At 45.4% G+C, this 26,690-nt stretch overlaps 1 protein-coding gene across 1 annotated transcript in view; it reads right to left on the bottom strand.

Moving 5' to 3' along the window:
* LOC139377480 (pro-neuregulin-3, membrane-bound isoform-like) overlaps positions 1-26,690 on the bottom strand; it is a 279,397-nt gene that overhangs the window by 94,390 nt on the left and 158,317 nt on the right. The window contains exon 4 of the mRNA XM_071120511.1: positions 6,485-6,511. Coding sequence (XP_070976612.1) covers positions 6,485-6,511 — 27 coding nt within the window. The remainder of the gene's footprint in view (positions 1-6,484; positions 6,512-26,690) is intronic.

The following is a 26,690-nucleotide window of genomic DNA, read 5'->3' on the forward strand; positions in this document are numbered from 1 at the left end:
ATTCTAGGTCCAAAAGGCTCCTTAACAGCTTCTACCCCCAAGTCATAAAACTGCTGAACAATTAATCAAATGGTCACCGGGACTATTTACATTGACACCCCCACCCCCCTTTGTTTTTACACTGCTGCTACTCGTTGTTTATTATCTATGCATAGTCACTTTACCACTACCAACATGTGCAAATTACCTCGACTAACCATTACCCCCGCATATTGACTAAGTATTGGTACCCCCTATATATATATATATATATATATAGCCTCGTTATTGTTATTTTATTGCGTTACTTTTATTGTATTGTGAAAATATTTGTTTAACTCTATTTCTTGAACTGCATTGTTGGTTAATGTCAAGTCTACTCCACTGCTTCGGTGCTCATGGTCGCCGGTCTACTAACCACCGGCCCTGACAACCCATCATTACCCACACCTGACAACCTTCATTACGCACACCTGCCCCTCATCATTAAGCACACCTGGACTTCATCACCTCCCTGATTACTTCACCTCTGTGTTCATCAGTCCTTAGGCGTTATTTATTGTCTCTCACGTTCAGTCCACGGTTCAAGTAGATTATTTTATATCTGTTCTGTATTGAACCTACCTTCTGCACCTGCTTTCTGACTCCCGGCTTATACATAACAGAATAACACCTCAGCAAGATGGAAGTAGCAGAAGATTCAACCCTCTTCCAGATGGTTAACGAACAAGGTCATCTATTTTTATCAGCACCGCGAACAGCTGGCAAAACTGGTTACGACCATGGAGGAGGTTCTCTGCGTTCTCCATACCTATATCAAAGGTTTTCTTACCACGGGTCGTCACAGTGAGCCAGACGCCCAGCCAACCCAGCTGTCCGGCCGGGTCAGCGATGCCCGACTGTCCTTTCGAGAGAAATATGATTGTACTCAATCAAAATTATGTGGCTACCTACTCCAGTGCTCCTTCTATTTTGTCCATCAGATGGGAACCCCCACCACTGAGTGGTCCAAGGTTTCCCTGGTCATTTCCCTGCTGACCGGAGAGGCGTTGGAGTGGGCTATGACCATCTGGGAGAGAAGAGAGGAAGAGCTGGGTGCGTATGAGAGGTTCATGGCTCTGTTCAGGGCGGTCTTTGCCCATCCTCCAGATGTCAGAGAGGGAGGTGAGCTTATTTTCCAGCTCCAGCAGTGTGCCCAAACCACTGCAGAGTACACCCTCACCTTTTGCACGGTGGCAGCCTTCAGCAGATGGAATGAGCCAGCAAGCCGCAATCTTTTCCACAATGGACTGTGCGAGGAAGTCCAAATGAAGTTGGAATGTCAGGATGACAACATATCCTTGTACGCTCTCCTCTCAATGGCCATCCATCTGGATAACGTTCTTCGGGAGCGCCAGTGTCCACCTCGCAACTCGTTTCCCTCCATTGGCTGTCATGAGACAGAGCATAGACCCATGAAGGTTCACCGGAGACAGCTGGGGCTCTGTCCCTACTGCGACCAGGAGGGGAACCAGCTTCAGCAGTCTCCGGTGCACCCTAATCCGGGGTCCACTGGAGCAGAGGGGCGGCCCTGTGATCTTCCGTCTTCCAGGGTAGGCGTGTTTATCCATTATCGTTGTTTTCCGCCAAACCTTTTATGGTTCCTATTTCACTGGCTGGCTGTCCCTCAAGTGTTGTCTCCACAGCTCTAGTAGACACAAGTGCCACTGGGAACTTTATCGACCAGGCCCTCGCCTCCTCCCTGAATTTAACATCATATCTGCTCTCCTTTTCCTGTCCAAGCACCTGTACACAAGGTAATCCTCGGCCTCAAATGCCTCCAACGTCACAACCCCATCATGGTCGAGCACGAAAATCACTACCTGGGGTCCAGGATGTCAGAAGACCTGCTTCTCTGTATACTGTGGTTCCACGCCGGTTGAGAGTACTGTGAGTGCCCACCAGCCCATCAATCAATTCTCCCGTATCATTGGCCCCGTGTTTTGGGACGTAGTTGTGGACATCCGCAAGGCTCTGGAGATGGAACCTGCTCCTGTTACCTGCCCTCCAGAAACCATCTACGTTCCCTTGGGGGTTAGAAATCTGCTGTTGACCTGGGCACACACATCCCTCGCAGCTGGACACCCAGGAATCACCCGCACCACCCAATCCCTCTCAGAAAAGTACTGGTGGCCCACCTTGGCACAGGATATCGCCCATTATGTCATCTCATGTTCCATATGTACCCAGTCCAAATCCTCCCGGCACGAACTCCTTCCCGTGCCACAGCGACCATGGTCTCATCTGTCCATTGATTTCATCACTGATCTCCCCTCTTCTGATGGTTACACTACTATTATGGTTTTTGTGGACGATTTTCTAAATCCTGTCATTTTATCCCTCTCTCTGGTCTCTCTACCGCTATCCAGGTCGCTGATGCACTGTTCTAGCATGTGGAGCACTATGGCTCTATGGCCTTCCGGATAACGTCATCTCCGACCGTGACCCCCAATTCACATCATGGGTATGTAGAAGCTGGGTGTCACGGTCAGCCTCCCTTCCGGGGACCAGCCTCAGTCCAACGGGCATGTGGAGAGGATGAACCAGGAGCTGGGAGGTTCCTTGGGAGTCCCTGTCAGAACCGGCAGGGCTAGTGGACCCGGTTCCTTCCCTGGGCGGAATACACCAAGAACTCACTTCGTCGCTCCTCCACCAGGCTGTCTCGCTTCCAGTGCATTCTGGGGTACCAGCCGGCCCTGGCCCCATGGACCCCGAGCCAGACCAAAGACCCTGCAGTGGACGAGTGATTCCGGTGCACAGAGGAGGTTTGGAACGCATCCCACGTGAGGCTCCAACAAGCCACATGTGACAGAAGGAGCAGGCGGACAGCCACCACAGTGAGGCTCCCATGTTCCATTCTGGTGATTGCGTCTGGCTCTCCACCAGGAACCTCCTGCTCCACCTGCCCTGCCGGAAGCTGAGCCCTCGGTTTGTGGGGCCTTTCAAAGTCCTCCGGAGGGTCAATGAGGTAACATACCATTTACAGCTCCCCACTAACTACCGGATTTCACAATATTTTCATGTTTCCCTCAGGCCAGGGTTCCTGGTCCCCTGGCTGATGCCGTCCCCCACGACACCCCTCCACCACCCCTGGACATCAAGGGAGGCCCCGCCTATACTGTCAGATCGCTACTGGACTCCGGACATCATGGGAGTCGACTACAGTACCTGGTGGACTTGGGAGGGGTACGGTCCAGGGGAGCGGTGTTGGGTTCCTGTGGACGCATTCTAGTCCCAACACCATCCGAGATTTCCACCTTCTCAGTCCGGACCGGCCTGCTCCTCCCCCTCGGGGCCGTCCCTCTGGCCGGTGACGTAGTAAGGCTGGAGCCGCACGTTGGGAGGGTAATCACGTCTACTCCTGCTCCACCACCCCGGTGCTCGACATCGCTGGTTTACTAATCACCGATCCTGGCAACCCATGATTACACACACCTGGCACACATGCGCCTCATCATTAGGCAGACATGAACTTCATCACTTTCCTGATTACTTACCCTTTATTTAGCCCTCTGTGTTCATCAATCCTTAGGGGTTAGTGATTGTCTCTCACATTCAGTACTCTTCACATGTTTGTGCTTTTGTAACTTTTGTAACTTTTGCACCTGCTTTCTGATTCCCAGCGTATACGTAATATTTAGGGGTGTGAAAGTAAGCATTTCACCGGCAAATAGGGCTACCTAATGTTAGTTCCCTCACTTCCAAGGCAGTTATAGTCAATGAACTGATCGTAATCTTGATGTAATTGGCCTGACTGATACATGGCTTAAACCTGATGAATTTGCTCTGTTAAATGAGGCCTCACCTCCTGGTTACACTAGTGACCATATCTCCAGTGCATCCCGCAAAGGCGGAGGAGTTGCTAACATTTACGATATCAAATTTCAATTTACAAAAAAAAAAAAATGTTTTCGTATTTTGAGCTTCTAGTCATGAAATCTATGCAGCCTACTCAATCACGTTTTATAGCTACAATTTACAGGCCTCCTGGGCCATATACAGCGTTCCTCACTTAGTTCCCTGAATTCCTATCGGACCTAGCAGATAATATTCACATTTTTAATTACTTTAATATTCACATGGAAAAGTCCACAGACCCACTCCAAAAGGCTTTCGGAGCCATCATCGACTCAGTGGGTTTTGTCCAACATGTCTCTGGACCTACTCAATGCCACAGTCATACTCTGGACCTAGTTTTGTCCCATGGAATAAATGTTGTGGATCTTAATGTTTTTCCTCATAATCCTGGACTATCGGACCACCATTTTATTATGTTTGCAATCGCAACACATAATCTGCTCAATCCCCAACCAAGGATCATCAAAAGTCGTGCTATAAATTCTCAGACAACCCAAAGATTTCTTGAAGACCTTCCAGACTCCCTCTGCCAACCCAAGGATGCCAGAGGACAAAAATCAGTTAACCACCTAACTGAGGAACTCAATTTAACCTTGTGCAATACCCTAGATGCAGTCGCACACATAAAAACATTTGTCATATGAAACTAGCTCCCTGGTATACAGAAAATACCCGAGCTCTGAAGCAAGTTTCCAGAAAATTGGAACGGAAATGGTGCCACACCAAACTGGAAGTCTTCCGACTAGCTTGGAAAGACAGTTCCGTGCAGTATCGAAGAGCCCTCACTGCTGCTCGATCATCCTGTTTTTCCAAATTAATTGAGGAAAAAAGAACAATCCAAAATGCATTTTTGATACTGTCGCAAAGCTAACTAAGCGAGGATGGCTTTCACTTCAGCAGTAATAAATTCATGAAGTTCTCTAAGGAAAAGATCATGATCATTGGAAAGCAAATTACGGACTCCTCTTTAAATCTGCGTATTCCTCCAAAGCTCAGTTGTCCTGAGTCTGCAATACTCTGCCAGGACATAGGATCAAGAGACGCTCAAGTGTTTTGTACTATATCTCTTGACACAATGATGAAAATAATCATGGCCTCTAAACCTTCAAGCTGCATTCTGGACCCTATTCTAACTAAACTACTGAAAGAGCTGCTTCCTGTACTTGGCCCTCCTATGTTGAACATAATAAACATCTCTCTATCCACCGGATGTGTATCAACCTCACTAAAAGTGGCAGAAATAAAGCCTCTCTTGAAAAAGCCAAACCCTGACCCAGAAAATATAAAAAAATATCGGCCTATATCGAGTCTCCCGTTCCTCTCAGTTTTTTGAAAAAGCTGTTGCAACTCACTGGCACTTCCTGTCTCAGCCTCCAGTATTTATGCTGCAGTAGTTTGTGTCGGGGGGCTAGGGTTAGTCTGTTATATCTGGAGTATTTCTCCTGTCTTATCCGGTGTCCTGTGTGAATTTAAGTATACTCTCTCTAATTCTCTTTCTCTCTTTCTTTCTTTCTTTCTCTTTCTTTCTTTCTTTCTTTCTCTCTCTCTCTCTCAGAGGACCTGAGCCCTAGGACCATGCCTCAGGACTACCTGGCATGATGACTCCTTGCTGTCTCCAGTCCACCTGGCCATGCTGCTCCAGTTAACTGTTCTGCCTGCGGCTATGGAACCCTGACCTGTTCACCGGACGTGCTACCTGTCCCGGACCTGCTGTTTTCAAATCTCTAGAGACAGCAGGAGTGGTAGAGATACTCTTAATGATCGGCTATGAAAAGCCAACTGCCATTTACTCCTGAGGAGCTGACCTGTTGCACCCTCGACAACTACTGTGATTATTATTATTTGACCATGCTGGTCATTTATGAACATTTGAACATCTTGTCCATGTTCTGTTATAATATCCACCCGGCACAGCCAGAAGAGGACTGGCCACCCAGTTCCTCTCTAGGTTCCTCCCTAGGTTTTGGCCTTTCTAGGGAGTTTTTCCTAGCCACGGTGCTTCTACACCTTCATTGCTTGCTGTTTGGGGTTTTTGGCTGGATTTCTGTACAGCACTTTGAGATATCAGCTGATGTAAGAAGGGTTATATAAATACATTTGATTTGAGGGGCTAGGAGTTGGTTTGGAATGTAGGGTATAGCTTTATTGTATTAAACATGGCGTACATGCCCATGTGACATTTCTAACCACTTAAATTAGTATACAGTGTGCAGCGAGGAATACACTTCAGGGATGTAGTAAAGGTAAAGGCCATCTTAAATAAATGCATATATTCACACACAGGAGAACACTTGCAAACACGCAAACATACATGCCACATAGACAATGCATTTGCAAACATGTACACAGTCAAGCACATTGCAGAGATAATTATTTTGGTTGCCCTATAGGACCGTACATCACACTCACACACAATACTCGCTTCCATGCTGATAGAAGACATCTAATTTGCTTCCTCCGTGTTTCCATGGTGACCAGAGCACATTCATATTTTCCAAGGTGAGCAAAGAAAGTTTTGCTGGATTGTATGTTTTGTGAAAGCTTTTTTTCTGATTGTCCGAGAGAAAATAAAAGAGTGATTTACTGTGCAAATGAAACATTTCCTTACCCATGAACTTGATGCCCAGTTCATCAGCTGCTCCATCCAAGGACACAGAGCATAAGAGAGGGAGAAAGAAAGAAAGAGAGACACAGAGGGGGAAGAGATGGAGAAAAAGTAAGGTAGAGCGATATACACAGAGAGATGGAGATGGGCAGAGGGAGAAGGAAAGGGGGAGAGAAAGAGAGTGGGAAGACAATACAGCGTTATTGAACAGCGTTATATGAAACACAGTCATAACCCTCACTCATGATTTACCCACTGGAGCACTGCAGCTATATTACTAGAACCTCCCTAAAATCCATTTTCTTTAAAAAAAAACTTTTTTTCAAACATATAAATATTGTTATTGAGACAGACAATAGGCTTTACAGACCTAAAATGCCTTGCATGTTCCAAGTCCACAAAATAGGGATGTTTTGGGTGGACAGAGGTTAATTGTGACGTAGGTACTAGTATAAAAATAGTTGCTGAGTAGCATAACCAGTCAAGGGTGGGGAGAAGGGGGAGGTGAAGACTTCAATGAAAGATGACAATGTCATTGAAAGATGACAATGTCATGGTTTGTTATGTGATTGAAATTTGCTCCGTCTGGCCTTGATTTAGTTTTCATCCCAGCCAGCGATAATTTTTCGTTCCCCACTTCTCTGACCCCAACCTTATGTTTATTTCAATATTAATGTTAGTTATCCCCAGTTCTTCTGTTCACAAGACTGTCAGTAAATACACACACACACACACACACACACACACACACACACACACACACCCCTCTCTCCCTGCATTCAAATATTTTCTAATAATCTCTGAGCTGGGGTGATAGATAAAGAGGAGCACTTGTGTTCCCTTCATCCTGACGTGGCCCTCCCCCTTTTCACGGCACTGTAATATATTCTCATTTAAATTCAAATGAACCCTCACACTTAATTGCTTTTCTGACAGAGGTGGTCTCGGTTTTAAAGTAGAATGTGGTTAGCAGGGCCTAGTGACAGATTATTTAGTTGCCACAGTCACAGAGAGAAGAAAAACTCAGACAGCATGAAAACAGTCTGTTAGATGGATTTTGACTGTATCACAGGAAAATGTGTCAAATGTCATACTAGTCATAGTTCCTTAATATACGTTGTTTCCCAGAAAATAAATGTATGTTACAATTTACAATAAAGTTATCTTTATAAAGGGTACCTTTAATGTAAAGTGTTGCCGAAATGTAAAATGGCCAAACAATTAAAACACATTGTATATACACACTGTTTTTTTTTTTTACAGTATTATACAATAAAACTAACAGTAAAGTGCTGTATTAATTATTTACAGTAAATTGCGTACAGAGCCAAAATCACACGGAGAGAAGCCCATCAATGGGGCAGCAGGTAGCCTAGTGGTTAGAGTGTTGGACTAGTAACCGAAAGGTGGCAAAAGCAAATCAAATCAAATTTTATTTGTCACATACACATGGTTAGCAGATGTTAATGCGAGTGTAGCGAAATGCTTGTGCTTCTAGTTCCGACAATGCAGTAATAACCAACAAGTAATCTAACTTACAATTCCAAAACTACTGTCTTGTACACAGTGTGAGGGGATAAAGAATATGTACATAAGGATATATGAATGAGCGATGGTACAGAGCAGCATAGGCAGATACAGTAGATGGTATCGAGTACAGTATATACATATGAGATGAGTATGTAAACAAAGTGGCATAGTTAAAGTGGCTAGTGATACATGTATTACATAAGGATACAGTCGATGATATAGAGTACAGTATATACGTATGCATATGAGATGAATAATGTAGGGTAAGTAACATTATATAAGGTAGCATTGTTTAAAGTGGCTAGTGATATATTTACATAATTTCCCATCAATTCCCATTATTAAAGTGGCTGGAGTTGAGTCAGTGTCAGTGTGTTGGCAGCAGCCACTCAATGTTAGTGGTGGCTGTTTAACAGTCTGATAGCCTTGAGATAGAAGCTGTTTTTCAGTCTCTCGGTCCCAGCTTTGATGCACCTGTACTGACCTCGCCTTCTGGATGATAGCGGGGTGAACAGGCAGTGGCTCGGGTGGTTGATGTCCTTGATGATCTTTATGGCCTTCCTGTGACATCGGGTGGTGTAGGTGTCCTGGAGGGCAGGTAGTTTGCCCCCGGTGATGCGTTGTGCAGACCTCACTACCCTCTGGAGAGCCTTACGGTTGAGGGCGGAGCAGTTGCCGTACCAGGCGGTGATACAGCCCGCCAGGATGCTCTCGATTGTGCATCTGTAGAAGTTTGTGAGTGCTTTTGGTGACAAGCCGAATTTCTTCAGCCTCCTGAGGTTGAAGAGGCGCTGCTGCGCCTTCTTCACAATGCTGTCTGTGTGAGTGGACCAATTCAGTTTGTCTGTGATGTGTATGCCGAGGAACTTAAAACTTGCTACCCTCTCCACTACTGTTCCATCGATGTGGATAGGGGGGTGTTCCCTCTGCTGTTTCCTGAAGTCCACAATCATCTCCTTAGTTTTGTTGACGTTGAGTGTGAGGTTATTTTCCTGACACCACACTCCGAGGGCCCTCACCTCCTCCCTGTAGGCCGTCTCGTCATTGTTGGTAATCAAGCCTACCACTGTTGTGTCGTCCGCAAACTTGATGATTGAGTTGGAGGCGTGCGTGGCCACGCAGTCGTGGGTGAACAGGGAGTACAGGAGAGGGCTCAGAACGCACCCTTGTGGGGCCCCAGTGTTGAGGATCAGCGGGGAGGAGATGTTGTTGCCTACCCTCACCACCTGGGGGCGGCCCGTCAGGAAGTCCAGTACCCAGTTGCACAGGGCGGGGTCGAGACCCAGGGTCTCGAGCTTGATGACGAGCTTGGAGGGTACTATGGTGTTGAATGCCGAGCTGTAGTCAATGAACAGCATTCTCACATAGGTATTCCTCTTGTCCAGATGGGTTAGGGCAGTGTGCAGTGTGGTTGAGATTGCATCGTCTGTGGACCTATTTGGGCGGTAAGCAAATTGGAGTGGGTCTAGGGTGTCAGGTAGGGTGGAGGTGATATGGTCCTTGACTAGTCTCTCAAAGCACTTCATGATGACGGAAGTGAGTGCTACGGGGCGGTAGTCGTTTAGCTCAGTTACCTTAGCTTTCTTGGGAACAGGAACAATGGTGGCCCTCTTGAAGCATGTGGGAACCGCAGACTGGTATAGGGATTGATTGAATATGTCCGTAAACACACCGGCCAGCTGGTCTGCGCATGCTCTGAGGGCGCGGCTGGGGATGCCGTCTGGGCCTGCAGCCTTGCGAGGGTTAACACGTTTAAATGTCTTACTCACCTCGGCTGCAGTGAAGGAGAGACCGCAAGTTTTCGTTGCAGGCCGTGTCAGTGGCACTGTATTGTCCTCAAAGCGGGCAAAAAAGTTATTTAGTCTGCCTGGGAGCAGGACATCCTGGTCCGTGACTGGGCTGGATTTCTTCCTGTAGTCCGTGATTGACTGTAGACCCTGCCACATGCCTCGTGTCTGAGCCGTTGAATTGAGATTCTACTTTGTCTCTGTACTGACGCTTAGCTTGTTTGATAGCCTTGCGGAGGGAATAGCTGCACTGTTTGTATTCGGTCATGTTACCAGACACCTTGCCCTGATTAAAAGCAGTGGTTCGCGCTTTCAGTTTCACACGAATGCTGCCATCAATCCACGGTTTCTGGTTAGGGAATGTTTTAATCGTTGCTATGGGAACGACATCTTCAACGCACGTTCTAATGAACTCGCACACCGAATCAGCGTATTCGTCAATGTTGTTGTCTGACGCAATACGGAACATGTCCCAGTCCACGTGATGGAAGCAGTCTTGGAGTGTGGAGTCAGCTTGGTCGGACCAGCGTTGGACAGACCTCAGCGTGGGAGCCTCTTGTTTTAGTTTCTGTCTGTAGGCAGGGATCAACAGAATGGAGTCGTGGTCAGCTTTTCCGAAAGGGGGGCGGGGCAGGGCCTTATATGCGTCGCGGAAGTTAGAGTAACAATGATCCAAGGTCTTTCCACCCCTGGTTGCGCAATCGATATGCTGATAAAATTTGGGGAGTCTTGTTTTCAGATTAGCCTTGTTAAAATCCCCAGCTACAATGAATGCAGCCTCCGGATAAATGGTTTCCAGTTTGCAAAGAGTCAAATAAAGTTCATTCAGAGCCAACGATGTGTCTGCTTGGGGGGGGATATATACGGCTGTGATTATAATCGAAGAGAATTCTCTTGGTAGATAATGCGGTCTACATTTGATTGTGAGGAATTCTAAATCAGGTGAACAGAAGGATTTGAGTTCTTGTATGTTTCTTTCATCACACCATGTCACGTTAGTCATAAGGCATACGCCCCCGCCCCTCTTTTTACCAGAAAGATGTTTTTTCCTGTCTGCGCGATGCGTGGAGAAACCTGTTGGCTGCACCGCTTCGGATAGCGTCTCTCCAGTAAGCCACGTTTCCGTGAAGCAAAGAACGTTACAGTCTCTGATGTCCCTCTGGAATGCTACCCTTGCTCGGATTTCATGAACCTTGTTGTCAAGAGACTGGACATTGGCAAGAAGAATGCTAGGGAATGGTGCACGGTGTGCCCGTCTCCGGAGTCTGACCAGAAGACCGCCTCGTTTCCCTCTTTTTCGGAGTAGTTTTTTTGGGTCGCTGCATAGGATGCACTCCGTTGTCCTGTTTGTAAGGCAGAACACAGGATCCGCTTCGCGAAAAGCGTATTCTTGGTCGTACTGATGGTGAGTTGACGCTGATCTTATATTCAGTAGTTCTTCTCGACTGTATGTGATGAAACCTAAGATGACCTGGGGTACTAATGTAAGAAATAACACGTAAAAAAACAAAAAACTGCATAGTTTCCTAGGAACGCGAAGCGAGGCGGCCATCTCTGTCGGCGCCGGAAGTGCCGAGTTTACAAGGTGAAGTGCTGAGTTTACAAGGTGAACATCTGTCGTTCTGCCCCTGAACAAGGCAGTTAACCCTTTGTTCCAAGGCCGTCATTGAAAATAATAATTTGGTCTTAACTGACTTACCTAGTTAAATAAAGGTAAAATAAAATAAAAACTAAAAATGGCGTGAAATGTGCGTATGAGAGTAGCGTGTCAATTCACATGCACTACATATGCACTACACATGCACTACACATGCACAATTCATATGCCAAAGTAATTCTCATGAAAATACATAATATACAGTTATATATGTTCGCTATGTAGCCCCAGGGAGTTGTTGTGAGTTCCTTTTGATTCACCTTGGATGTCCTACTGGAGCTGTGCTAAAAGGTTGTTTCTTTGCTAGCTCACAAGGATGTTGTAGCTAATAAACCCAAGTAGTTTATAAACAACTAAGTCTTGTTCTTCTACATAAACAGTATTCTCTCTTGAAATCGGAGTCCTCAAGTTTTCCAGCCATAGCCTGACTATATGCCGATCAAAATCATACAATGGTTTTCAAATATGTAGCCTATTTGTGTACTTAGAATACGGAAGATCATAACAATTCATTTTCTACCAACAACCAAACCAACGCAATTTATTTTACCAGTAGACGTGAGAAACGTAGACTTGCTTTATGATTTGAAGGACTATGACGCAGTTGGCTCATGTGGCCTGTCCGATTTCTCTCATTCACTCATATGCATTCTATTTCCAACGTGAGCACCCTTGTTCGCGCTCGTAAAAAAATGCTTTTCATTTGAATTGAGCTTAACTGGTAAATTATTCCCTAAATTCCAAATAAAAGTTTGTTTAACAATACATTAATGTAAAGAAGTGGCTGTATTTTGAATGATACTGTAACCCCACAGAATACGGTACCTCACTGTATTTTTAAAGCACCTAAAACTTTTGAGCACTACTGGGTGCATGGTATTGTTGCTTCTGGCTCATTAACCTATTTTGAGGCGAGACTTGTAAGATGCTACATTTGTTGCACACTTTAGTGAGAGTCTATAACTGATGCAGTGCCAGTCAAAAGTTTGGACACACCTACTCATTCAAGGGTTTTTCTTTATTTTCACTATTTTTTTACGACATCAAAACTATGACGTAACACATATCATGTAATGGAATCATGTAGTAACCAAAAAAGTGTGAAACAAATCTAAATTTATTTGAGATGAGATTCTTCAAAGTAGCCACCCTTTGCCTTGATGGCAGATTTGCACACTCTTGGCAGTCTCTCAACCAGCTTCATTACTGGAATTCATTTCAACAGGACTGCCTTTTTAAAAGTACATTTGTGGAATTTCTTCCTTCTTATTGTGTTTGAGCCAATCGGTTGTGTTGCGACAAGGTAGGGTTGGTAAACAGAAGATAGACCTATTTGGTAAAATACAAGTCCATTTTATGTCAAGAACAACTCAAATAAGCAAAGTAAAATGACAGAATGTCAGTTGTCATGACTCTCCTGTGAAGAGCCGGAGGATCGGGTTATGTGGGTCCGCTCTACAGCGCCCTCTCCCTCCGCATAGGGGGAGAGGGGTGAAGTTGGTAGTTTTATGACGATTGTAAATACCTTGTAGAAGCTCTGCCTTTGGGCTTTGCAAGAGGGGAATGAAACCTCTTTGTTACAAGGAGAATCCTCCTGCCAAAACTCCTGTCAAAAGGGTGAATAATGAAACAATATTTCTGTAATACAAACAGTTGGAATGGTCCGTGCGTACTGAAAGAACAATTATGTAAGATCAGTTGTTGTTGTCACGGATCCCCCTGGTACTGCTGCTCATTCCGTTCACCAGCTCCGGAGGTCTACGTCACCCGCCTTCTAGGCGTCACTGAATTGGATTCATTATCACCAACCCCAGACCGTCTTGTCTCATTACGCACACTTGGTTTCCATTTCCCCTGATTAGTATGTGCCCTCCGTTCCCCATTGTCCTTGTCGATTATTGTCCCCATGTCCGCTGGTCTTGTGAGTACCTGTGCTCTGTTGTATCAGCTTTCGTGCTACGTGTTATTGTGCTCTTGTTAATACGGGTCTCATCCTGTGTATTGGTTAGGGGTTTACAACTCGCTCTTTTGTTTGGGTTGCATCCCTGTGTTATATATATATATATATACAGTGGGGAGAACACGTATTTGATGTACTGCCAATTTTGCAGGTTTTCCTACTTACAAAGCATGTAATTTTTATCATAGGTACACTTCAACTGTGAGAGACGGAATCTAAAACAGAAATCCAGAAAATCACATTGTATGATTTTAAAGTAATTAATTTGCATTTTATTGCATGACATAAGTATTTGATCACTTACCAACCAGTAAGAATTCCGGCTCTCACAGACCTGTTCGTTTTTTTTTAAGAAGCCCCCCTGTTCCCCACTCATTATCTGTATTAACTGCACCTGTTTGTTACCTGTATAAAAGACACCTGTCCACACACAATCAAACAGACTCCAACCTCTCCACAATGGCCAAGACCAGAGAGCTGTGTAAGGACATCAGGGATAAAATTGTAGACCTGCACAAGGCTGGGATGGGCTACAGGACTATAGGCAAGCAGCTTGGTGAGAAGGCAACAACTGTTGCCGCAATTATTAGAAAATGGAAAAAGTTCAAGATGACGGTCAATCACCCTCGGTCTGGGGCTCCATGGAAGATCTCACCTCGTGGAGCATTAATGATCATGAGGAAGGTGATGGATCAGCCCAGAACTACACGGCAGGACCTGGTCAATGACCTGAAGAGAGCTGGGACTACAGTCATTAAGAAAACCATTAGTAACACACTACGCCGTCATGGATTAAAATCCTGCAGCACAGATAAGGTCCCCTTGCTCTAGCCAGTGCATGTCCGGTCCCGTCTGAAGTTTGCCAATGACCATCTGGATGATCCAGAGGAGGAATGGGAGACGGTCATGGGGTCTGATGAGACAAAAATAGAGCTTTTTGGTCTAAACTCCACTCGCTGTGTTTGGAGGAAGAAGAAGGATGAGTACAATCCCAAGAAGGTGTAGTGGATCAAACAGGCTTTACAAATGGACATTCGACATATATGGACGGAATTAATCATACAAAAGGACCAACCACTACTAAAAGACACCAATAAGAAGAAGACACTAACTTGGGCCAAGAAACACGAACAATGGACATTAGACATGTGAAAACCTGTCCTTTGGTCTGATGCGTCCAAATTTGAGATTTTTGGTTCCAACCGCCGTGTCTTTGTGAGACGCAGAGCAGGTGAACGGTTATCTCTGCATGTGTGGTTCCCACTGTGAAGCATGGAGGAGGTGTGGGGGTGCTTTGCTGGTGACACTGTTTGTGATTTATTTAGAATTCAAGGCATATTTAACCAGCATGAAGACCACAGCATTCTGCAGCGATACGGCATCCCATCTGGTTTGGGCTTAGTGGGACTATCATTTTGTTTTTCAACAGGACAATGACCCAACACACCTCCAGGCTGTGTAAGGGCTATTTGACCAAGAAGGAGAGTGAAGGAGTAAAGCATCAGGTGACCTGGCCTCCACATCTCCCGACCTCAACCCAATTGAGATGGTTTGGGATGGGTTGGACTGCAGAGTGAAGGAAAAGCAGCCAACATGTGCTCAGCGTAATATATTTTTATTTGTTTAGCACTTCTTTGGATACTACATGATTCCATATGTGTTATTTCATGGTTTTAATATCTTCACTATTATTCTACAATGTATCATTTTGGGGGGGATTGTGCAGAGCATTATGGTGGTTCTACGTGTTGAGAAGCTTGGTGACATTTTTTGGATAGAGATTAAGAGTGAAGAGTGATAGTTGAGCATTTCTTTTTAAATTTGGGGGCCTGGAGTTTTTTTCTGAAATGTTTTTAAACCATGTGACCTAATTAGGAAAAACTGGTCCCATAGCCCATGTAAACAACTGATTAATCACGGTCATACTTTATAGGGTCCAGAGTTTTCCTAGTTAGGTTAACATATAATGAAAAACACCAGGCCCCAGGGGGTCAAAATTGTCCCACTGCTCTGGGACTTATGGTGCCACAAGTCTGCTTGTATTTGTCAGTTATCATCAGGTATATCAGGGCTTTTATCAGGAGCGTTTCTTGGTGTCGTGTGGGCGAAATGCGCAGTCTGTGTTTGACATTATGCATTTTGAGATGTCAGTTTAACTTCATAGAGAAACTCGTTGTCCAAACCTACGATGGCGCAGCTGTAATGGAATGTATCTGCTATTTGTTTTCCAGCTAAGTCCCCTCCTGTTCCTTGATTTAAGAAGTGATGACCACTCCACTCCACTACCATTGTAAACTCTCTCCTGACATGAACTGAAGCCACGTTTCATGTGCCCACTCATCCACTGGCACATTGAATGTTTCCTCTCCAAGCACTGTGTACCCCTATTAATTTTCTCTCATTACTGTATGTAGAGTCAATCACATACACAAAAACAATCACGTTATTACACATCAATAATTTTGCTCCTTGCTTGGACTAACTCATTCTTAGCTCTTTTGTCTAACTGTGCAGTAGTGTGTTGTGTTATTGTCTTCCTAGTCATATCCTGTCCTGCACTGGTCAAGCCTCTGAACACCTTAACTCATGACTCATACCCTCTATCAATCAGTGCTGTGATCCCTTTCCAACAATGTAAGTAGCACTCTTATTCCCATTCCCCATAATATTGTGCTATAAATGTGTTTATTAAATGCTTTGGGTTAAAATAATTAGTCTTTGACGATTTTTGAAAAACACTGTTGTTTCCATGCGTTCTGCGCCTGTACCGTGGGTCTCCCATCCTCCTCAAATTTTCAAGTCACCAGCCAACTGGATGAGCTAATGCTAAGATATTTGCCAGCTATGTGTGGCTCCATGTTTGATGACATCATACAATGCATTCTGGTTGTCACGTAAGCGTCTGTCAGACCAAAGATGTTATAACAAGTTTACATGACTGACTTATGGTGCTTTCAAGACAACTGGGAACTTGGAAAAATACGAGGTCAAATCATGTCAGTGATCTTCAGGTCAGAGCTTTAGAAAGAGGCCCGAGTTCCCAAGTTGGAATTCCCAGTTGGATGACCTTTAAAAAAAAAATCCCAATCAGATACCATTTGTTTCCGAGTTCCCAGTTGTCTTGTACGCACTGAAGTCGGAAGTTGGAGATTTCCGAGTTCTCAGTTCCCAGTTGTTTTGAACGCGGCATTAGATTGTAACTATGGTACCTCAGGTTTGCCCACTCTGACACCCCTTTCCAGGGGTTTTATTTGTATTTAGTGTAACTTCTCCTGTGTTTGCCCCCCATTTATTGATAACTAAAAACATTTCTCTTAAGAAACTAGCTCCCTGGTATACAGAAAATACCCGAGCTCTGAAGCAAGCTTCCAGGAAATTGGAACGGAAATGGTGCCACACCAAACTGGAAGTCTTCCGACTAGCTTGGAAAGACAGTACTGTGCAGTATCGAAGAGCCGTCACTGCTGCTCGATCATCCTATTTTTCCAACTTAATTGAGGAAAATAAGAACAATCCGAAAATATTTTTGATACTGTCGCAAAGCTAACTAAAAAAAAAGCATTTCCCAAGTGAGGATGTCTTTCACTTCAGCAGTAATATATTCATGAACTTCTTTGAGGAAAAGATCATGATTATTACAAAGCAAGTTACGGACTCCTCTTTAAATCTGCGTATTCCTTCAAAGCTCAGTTGTCCTGAGTCTGCACAACTCTGCCAGGACATAGGATCGAGAGACACTCAAGTGTTTTAGTGCTATATCTCTTGACACAATGATGAAAATAATCATGGCCTCTAAACCTTCAAGCTGCAAACTGGACCCTATTCCAACTAAATTACTGAAAGAGCTGCTTCCTGTGCTTCGCCCTCCTATGTTGAACATAATAAAACGGCTCTCTATCCACCTGATGTATACCAAACTCACTAAAAGTGGCAGTAATAAAGCCTCTCTTGAAAAAGCCAAACCTTGACCCAGAAAAGCTAAAAAACTATCGGCCTATATCGAATCTTCCATTCCTCTCAAAACTTTTAGAAAAAGCTGTTGCGCAGCAACTCATTGCCTTCCTGAAGACAAACAATGTATACGAAATGCTTCAGTCTGGTTTTAGACCCCATCATAGCACTGAGAATGCACTTGTGAAGGTGGTAAATTACCTTTTAATGGCATCAGACCGAGGCTCTGCATCTGTCCTCGTGCTCCTAGACCTTAGTGCTGCCTTTGATACCATCGATCACCATATTCTTTTGGAGAGATTGGAAACCCAAATTGGTCTACAGGGACAAGTTCTGGCCTGGTTTAGATCTTATCTGTCGGAAAGTTATCAGTTTGTCTCTGTGAATGGTTTGTCCTCTGGCAAATCAACTGTAAATGTCAGTGTTCCTCAAGGTTCCGTTTTAGACCACTATTGTTTTCACTATATATTTGACCTCTTGGGGGATGTCATTCGAAAACATAGTGTTAACTTTCACTTCTAAGCGGATGACACACAACTGTACATTTCAATGAAACATGCTGAAGCCCCAATTGCCCTCGCTAGAAGGCTGTGTTAATGACATAAGGAAGTGGATGGCTGCAAACGTTCTACTTTTAAACTCGGACAAAACAGAGATGCTTGTTCTAGGTCCCAAGAAACAAAGAGGTCTTCTGTTTAATCTGACAATTAATCTTAATGGTTGTACAGTCGTCTCAAATAAAACTGTGAAGGACCTCGGCGTTACTCTGGACCCTGATCTCTCTTTGACGAACATAACAAGACTGTTTCAAGGACAGCTTTTTTCCATCTATGTAACATTGCAGAAATCAGAAACTTTGTCCAAAAATTATTAATCCATGCTTTTGTTACTTCTAGGTTAGACTACTGCAATGCTCTACTTTCCGGCTACCCGGATAAAGCACTAAATAAACTTCAGTTAGTGCTAAATACGTCTGCTAGAATCCTGACTAGAACCAATTTTTTGTATCATATTACTCCAGTGCTAGCCTCCCTACACTAGCTTCCTGTTAAGGCAAGTGTTGATTTCAAGGTTTTACTGCTAACCTACAAAGCATTACATGGGCTTGCTCCTACCTATCCCTCTGATTCGGTCTTGCCGTACATACCTACACGTATGCTACGGTACGCACAAGACGCAGGCCTCCTAATTGTCCCTAGAATTTCTAAGCAAACAGCTGGAGGCAGGGCTTTCTCCCATAGAGCTCCATTTTTTTGGAATGGTCTGCCTACCCATGTGAGAGAAGCAGACTCGGTCTCAACCTTTAAGTCTTTACTGAAGACTCATCTCTTCAGTGAGTCATATGATTGAGTCTAGTCTGGCCCAGGAGTGTGAAGGTCAACGGAAAGGCTCTGGAGCCCTTGCTGTCTCTGCCTGGCCGGTTCCTCTCTTTCCACTGGGATTCTCTGCCTCTAACCCTATTACAGGGGCTGAGTCACTGGCTTACTGGTGCTCTTTCATGCCGTCCCTAGGAGGGGTGCATCACTTATGTGGGTTGAGTCACTGATGTGATCTTCCTGTCTGGGTTGGCGCCCCCGCTTGGGTTGTGCCGTGGCGGAGATCTTTGTGGGCTATACTCGGGCTTGTCTCAGGATGGTAAGTTGGTGGTTGAAGATATCCCTCTAGTGGTGTGGGGGCTGTGCTTTGGCAAAGTGGGTGGGGTTATATCCTTCCTGTTTGGCCCTGTCCGGCGTTATCATCGGATGGGGCCACAGTGTCTCCTGACCCCTCCTGTCTCAGCCTCCAGTATTTATGCTGCAGTAGTTTATGTGTCTGGGGGCTAGGGTCGGTTTGTTATATCTGGAGTACTTCTCCTGTCTTATCCGGTGTCCTGTGTGAATTTATGTATGCTCTCTCTAATTCTCTCTTTCTCTCTCTCGGAGGACCTGAGCCCTAGGACCATGCCTCAGGACTACCTGGCATGAGGACTCCTTGCTGTCTCCAGTCCACCTGGCCGTGATGCTGCTCCAGTTTCAACTGTTCTGCCTGAGGCTACGGAATCCTGGCCTGTTCACCGGACGTGCTACCTGTCCCAGACATGCTGTTTTCAACTCTCTAGAGACAGCAGGAGTGGTAGAGATGCTCTTAATGATCGGCTATGAAAAGCCAACTGATGTTTACTCTTGAGGTGCTGACTTGCTGCACCCTTGAAAACTACTGTGATTATTATTATTTGACCGTGCTGATCATTTATGAACATTTGAACATCTTGGCCATGTTCTGTTATAATCTCCACCCGGCCCAGCCAGAAGAGGGCTGGCCATCCTGTCATAGCCTGGTTCCTCTCTAGGTTTCTTCCTAGGTTTTGGCCTTTCTAGGGAGTTTTTCCTAGCCACCGTGCTTCTTCACCTACATTGCTTGCTGTTTGGGGTTTTAGGCTGGGTTTCTGTACAGCACTTTGAGATATCAGCTGATGTACGAAGGGCTATATAAATACATTTGATTTGATAAATCCCCCATCATAATAATATCCCACCACAATACCTTCCCCCATTTATACCCCCCATGTACTTGAAAACCCCCCACAAATGAAATTAAACCCCCACAAACCCCCCTAAAATGGTCTCATCCCTGTACAGCTTTCACGCTAAGGTTAGGCCAGGCAGTAAGCTTGTATTTGGTGTGTTGATTTGTGAGGTGATATCATTTTATTTTCTTTGTGATTTGTCAAAAACGTTAAACAACTTGTCAAGTCATGTGCTCTGGTTTTTGTATACACTGTAACACGTACATTGAAGATTTGTAATATGCTGAAAAGTGCCCAAACTAAGTTAATATTTTTCAAGCAATGGATGCAGCCATCTTTGACTTTATTTATTTGCGTCTTATAGTTTATGGCATTCTGGGACAAGCTGTTGCTTGTCAAACATAAACACACATGGCTGCCATCGTAAAGAATTTAGCTGCTGTTAGCTTAGCTGACATGCATCTCTTTTCATGCTTCTAGTTTATAACATTAGTTTGGCTGTTGATGTGTTCCGTGTCATTTTTGGATTATGAAGTTCGCATTTATCTTTTACAATAAAAGGTGAAATTGAGGAATAAAGTTGTGAAGACCTTTATTTCCCATAAGAACAAAACATTGTTTAGATGATTTTCAGATATAATGCTCTTTAGACAAGTTTGTTGCATCAGATGTCAGACAAATATGTGATTGTACACATCAAAGGGTTAAGGACTGCAGAGTTTTTCAGGATAAAAAAGAAACGAAGTAGAGCTAAGCACAGGCAAAATCCCAGCGGAAAACCTGGTTCAGTCTGCTTTCCACCAGACACTGGGAGATGAATTTACCTTTCAGAAGGTAATAAAATGAAGAGAAAAGTCAACTTTCAAGATGACACTTCGTTAAATTTTTCTTTAAAGTGTTGGCTAATAGTTTACTGAAAGATAAGAAAGCTATCTGATTTTCAATAGCACCGATGACAACAATCTATTATTTTAATGATAAGGCAAAGCAAACAAATCTTGATTTGAAAGAATTCTGGAGAAGGAGCACTTGAGAGGTAGAACTGAGTGCAATCAATGGATTTGTTTAATTCTCCATTGTAGGGATCAACTTGCTGTGGTTATAACATGCAGTAGTAGCACAAATAATAAACAAATACCACCTTACTATTTTGTGCAGGCTGACAGACCGATTATGCTATTTCAAACAGTTCAAGCTATCAGGAGTCAAAAGTCACCTACTGGGAAAAAAATGTCTGAGGGGCACAATGATTACTTGGCCAATAATGTTGTGTGGAGTCGATTGTATTTGCAGGAAGAAGTTTAACTAATGATTCATTCTGGGGTCTTTGGTAAATGAAAGTGTCACAATACATAGGGGCATATTTGAAGCCAAGCAGATATCTTTATGCCTTCTGTCAAACCTGGTCTGATAACACAAAGAAGATTTGTCCTGTGGGGGGGATTTTGATAATTAAACATTATTTTCTGTTCTAGCAGATGGAGGCAGCGAGAGCGGAATGGCGACGAAAAAAGGAGTTAGAGCAACAACGGAAGCACGAGAGGCAGCGGGGAGGGGGACACACGGGGAGATTGGCGGAGTCAGGGTTTAGACCTGAGCCAACTCCCCGTGCTTACCGTGGGGAGCGTATGACCGGTCAGGCACTGTGTTATGCGGTGATGCGCACTGTCTCCAGTGGCCTTGGAACTGGACTGGACGCCGTGCTTAGACTGGGCATCGGCGCATAGGAAGGCTCCGGCCATGGAGCTGGAGGTTTCGAACCGTGGACCATCTCAGTAGGTTCTGGACCGTCTCATAAGGTTCCAGACCATTGACCGTCGCAGGAGGTTCTGGACCGTTGCACCGTCTCAGGAGGTTCCGGACCGTGCACCGTCTCAGGAGGTTCCAGACCGTGCACCGTCTCGGGAGGTTCCGGACCGTGGACCGTCTCGGGAGGTTCCGAACCGTGGACCGTCTCGGGAGGTTCCGGACCGTGGACCGTCTCGGGAGGTTCCGGACCGTGGACCGTCTCGGGAGGTTCAGGACCGTGGACCGTCTCGGGAGGTTCAGGACCGTGGACCGTCTCGGGAGGTTCAGGACCGTGGACCGTCTCGGGAGGTTCAGGACCGTGGACAGTCTCGGGAGGTTCAGGACCGTGGACCGTCGTTGGATGTTCCGGACCGTGAAACGTCGCCGGAAGCTCTGGACTGGGCACTGTCGCCGGAAGCTCTGGACTGGGAACTGTCGCCGGAAGCCTTGTGCATGGGGCCGGCACCAATGGTACCGGGCTGGTGACACGCACCTCGGGGATAGCGCAAGGAGCAGGCACAGGACGTACTGGACTGGGGAGGCGCACTGGAAGCCTGATGCGTGGGACCGGTACAGGTGGCACCGGACTGATGATGCACTTCAGGGCGAGTGCGGGGAGGAGGCACAGGGTGTTCTGGACTGGGGACACGCACTCCTAGGAGAGTGCAAGGAGCAGGAACAGAACGCACCTGACTGGGAAGGCACAATTGAGGGAGAGTGTGAGGAGCAGGCACAGGACGTACTGGGCTGTGAAGGTGCACTGGAGACCTGGTGCATATATATTCGGAACTTTAACACACTTCTCAGGACGAGTACGGGGAGCTGACTCAGGTGGCACCAAACTGACAACACGTTCCTTTAGTCCAAATCCGTGCATCCTCCACCAACTCAACTCCCTAATTTCTCTCTCCTCCAAATTCTCCTTCTCCCAGACTGGCTAAGGTTCACTCCTCGTCTCTGCCGACTGCTCCATGTGCCCCTCCCAAAAATGTTCTTGGGGTTTCTGTGGCCTTCCTCCCCGACTTCGTCGCTGTCCCTCCTTCGCTGCTTCCGTCTGCTTCCATGGCAGGCTCTTCTCTCCTGCCATTATGTCTTCCAAAGTGAAACTTAAGTCTAGGATGTTCATCATAACCCACAGGTGGAAAAATGCAACTTAAAATCTCCTCCAAAGACCAGAATGCTATTACCTCCCGGGCACGCTGCTTAGTCCGTTGTAGATGGGATATTCTGTCACGATGTTCGTAATAAGGCGCAGCGTACTTTGAGTTCCACATACTTTAATCAAAGTGAAACTTAAGCTAATACAAAACAAAATAAAGAATAAACGAACCGTGATGACAATGCAGTGCGAACAGGCAACTAAACATAAACATCCCATAACCCACAGGTGGAAAAATGCAACTTAAGTTTGATCCCCAATTAGAGACAATGATTACCAGCTGCCTCTAATTGGGAATCCTTCTAAAATCCTTCTAAAACGCAAACTAGAACCCCACATAGAAATAATATAACATATAATAATAACACCCCTAGTCACGCCCTGACCTACTCTACCATAGAAAATACAGGCTTTCTATGGTCAGGACGTGACTTCTAATGTTAACATGCATGAAACCAATGCTTTTATGGTTACAGAAGTCAACAAATGAGAACGCCTGGGGAATGGGAGTGGAGCTAGGCACTGCAGGGCCTGGATTAACCTCTACATCACCAGAGGAACAGAGGAGGAGTAGGATAAGGGTACAGCTAAAGGCTATGAGAACTGGTCGTCTAGTACGTTCGGAACAGAGAGTAAAAGGGGCAGGTTTTTGGGCACGGTAGAATAGATTCAAGGCATAATGTACAGACAAAGGTATGGTAGGTTGTGAATACAGTGGAGGTGATGCACTGATGCACTGAGTGACGATGAGAAAGATATTGTCTCTCGAAACATAATTTAAACCAGGTGAGATCACTGCATGTGTGGGAGGTGGAATTTAAGGGTTAACTAAGGTGTATTGAGCAGGGATAGAGGCTCTACAGTGATATAAGGCAATAATTACTAACCAAAACAGCAATGGACAAGGCATATTGACACTAGGGAGAGGCATGCATAGCCGTGTAATAATAGGGGTCCAGTGAGTGGCTCGGGCCGGGGACACGGCAATAAAGGCAGCTAGCAGGCCGGGGCTAGCAGAAGGGCCTTAGAGGGACGTCGCAATGGAAGAAAGTCTGTTGTAGCCCCCTCGTGCTGTGACGTCTGCAGACCAGTCATTGTGGATCAGCAGGGCTTCATGTGGTAAAAGGGGTCTAGGCAAATTGGCAGAATAGGTATCTTAAGCTAACAGTCCTATATGCTCTAGACAGCTAGCAGGCCGTGGATAGCAGGCTAGCAGATAGGCATTCACTACATACGTCGGTAGTCCAGTCGCAAAGGGTCTGCGGGGCTCCAGGCTAATTGACAAAATAGGTATTGTAGCCCAAGGAGTGGCTGATGTACCTCTTTGGCTTGCCGGGAGATGGGCCTAGCAAAGCTAGCTCCAGGCTAACTGTTTCTTGTTACGGGACAGAGACGTCAGCCAGGAGTGGCCACTCGGATAGCAGCTAGCTAGCTAGGATGATCCAGGTGAAAAGGTTCAGAGCTTGCGGCAGGAATCCGGAGATATGTAGAAAGAAAATAAGTCCGATTTGCTCTGGTTTGAGTCGCGCTGTGCAGACTGGCGAGAGTTGTCCGGGCTAATGTTAGCTGATGACAGCTAGGAGTTGCTAGCTGGCTTGTGGCTAGTTTGCTGGCTAGCTTCTGTTGAGGATTCCGGATCAGACGTAAAGAAATAGCAGATCTATACCGCCTTTGTGCAAGGAGGAGCAGGAGGACGACTGCCAGAGCCCTGCTAAATGACCTCCAGCAGGCCACAAATGTGCATGTGTCTGCTCAAATGGTCAGAAACAGACTCCATGAGAGTGGTATGAGGGTCCAACGTCCACAGGTTGGGGTTGTGCTTACAGCCCAACACCGTGCAGGACGTTTGGCATTTGCCAGACAACACCAAGATTGGCAAATTCGCCACTGGCACCCTGTGCTCTTCACAGATGAAAGCAGGTTCACACTGAGCACATGTGACAGACGTGACTGTCTGGAGACGCCGTGGAGAACGTTCTGCTGCCTGCAATATCCTCCAGCATGACCGGTTTGGAGGTGGGTCAGTCATTGCGTGGGGTGGCATTTCTTTGGGGGGCCGCAAAGCCCTCCATGTGCTCGCCAGAGGTAGCCTGACTCCCATTAGGTACCGAGATGAGATCCTCAGACCCCTTGTGAGACCATAAGCTGGTGCGGTTGGCCCTGGGTTCCTCCTAATGCAAGACACTGCTAGACCTCATGTGGCTGGAGTGTGTCACCAGTTCCTGCAAGAGGAGGGCATTGATGCTATGGACTGGCCCGCCCGTTCCCCAGACCTGAATCCAATTGAGCACATCTGGGACATCATGTCTCGCTCCATCCACCAACGCCACGTTGCACCACAGACTGTCCAGGAGTTGGCGGATGCTTTAATCCAGGTCTGGGAGGAGATCCCTCAAGAGACCATCCGCCACCTCATCAGGAGCATGCCCAGGCATTGTAGGGAGGTCTCACATGCACGTGGAAGCCACACACACTACTGAGCCTCATTTGGACTTGTTTTAAGGACATTACATCAAAGTTGGATCAGCCTGTAGTGTGGTTTTCCACTTTAATTTTGTGTGTGACTCCAAATCCAGAGCACCATGAGTTGATAAATTTGATTTCCATTGATAATTTTTGTGTGCTTTTGTTGTCAGCACATTCAACTATGTAAAGAAAAAAGTATTTATTAAGAATATTTCATTCATTCAGGTCTAGGATGTGTTATTTTAGTGTTCCCTTTATTTTTTGAGCAGTGTATATAAAATAATAACAAAATATATATACACGACATGACGAGAACAAAAAGACGTCTGACTGCTACACCATCTTGGTTTAATATGGACATCAATTGCACAATACATGAAAAGCAAAACACATTCTTCACTGAAAAGGCCTTCTAACATCTGCCTGATTTGCCCTAGTGGCACCAACACCACCAACTTGAAGGAGTTTTGGAAATCATTCCAAATGAGATGGAAAAAAAAAACTAAAAGCAGATTTTCTTTAATCAGTTGAGATTGAAGGGATCTCCAGGGTTAGCTAACCCTGAGTCCGAGTTTGGTAAGTTATACATCTGAAGGTTAACAGTTAAGTAAGGTATGGCAGAAGTTTATGCAAAAGGCCTTTATAGACAAAAAGGTGCAATGAGTCGATCTACAAGACTTCAAAGTGAGCCAGCTCTGATACAAAATTCAATGATGTGTACTGAACCTATCTCCGGCAATAATGCACAATGATAAACTGTATCCAATGGCTTCAATACAGTGGCAGCTGCATTCAAAACACTCTCTGCAGGGGGATGGTGGGGGGGGGGGGAATACATGTCATCTATGCACTTAAATAGCGAATGGAGGAACACTTTCCCCGTGGTTCATTGTCATGCCAGCCAGGTAGGCTATGCTCTTGTTGTAAAAGAGAAGCAATTTGCTTAATATTAGGAAATTTGAGAAATAAATATAGTAGGCCTAGCCTATAGAACCTGATGGGATCATTGAGTGAGACATTGGGTGAGACATAGTTAAGAATTTGTAAATATAGCCAGTTTGTTATTTTGAATATTTTATTGCCGTTTCTGGAGGGAGAGAAACCAAAAACCTACAATCATCTCATGGGTCTCCCAGTCGAGGGGTCTCCCAGTACTACAGTAAGACCAAAATAGTCATAATAAAATAATACACATCTTGTGCACAATTATCAGTTTCTATTTAGGTCCATGTCGCCCATTCATTGTCAGTTAGAGACACAGTAGGTCCCAAAAGCATAATCAGTGCTCTAACTCCCCTTTGCGCTGGTCTGGAGCAATGACATGGTGACGCAGGGTACCATACTAAACCACAAATTACCTCTAAGTCCCGCAGCATAATCGCAAACCTTTTAGTGGAGCAACCAC

Source organism: Oncorhynchus clarkii, chromosome 20, assembly GCF_045791955.1.
Source record: "Oncorhynchus clarkii lewisi isolate Uvic-CL-2024 chromosome 20, UVic_Ocla_1.0, whole genome shotgun sequence".
Classification (NCBI taxonomy): domain Eukaryota; kingdom Metazoa; phylum Chordata; class Actinopteri; order Salmoniformes; family Salmonidae; genus Oncorhynchus; species Oncorhynchus clarkii.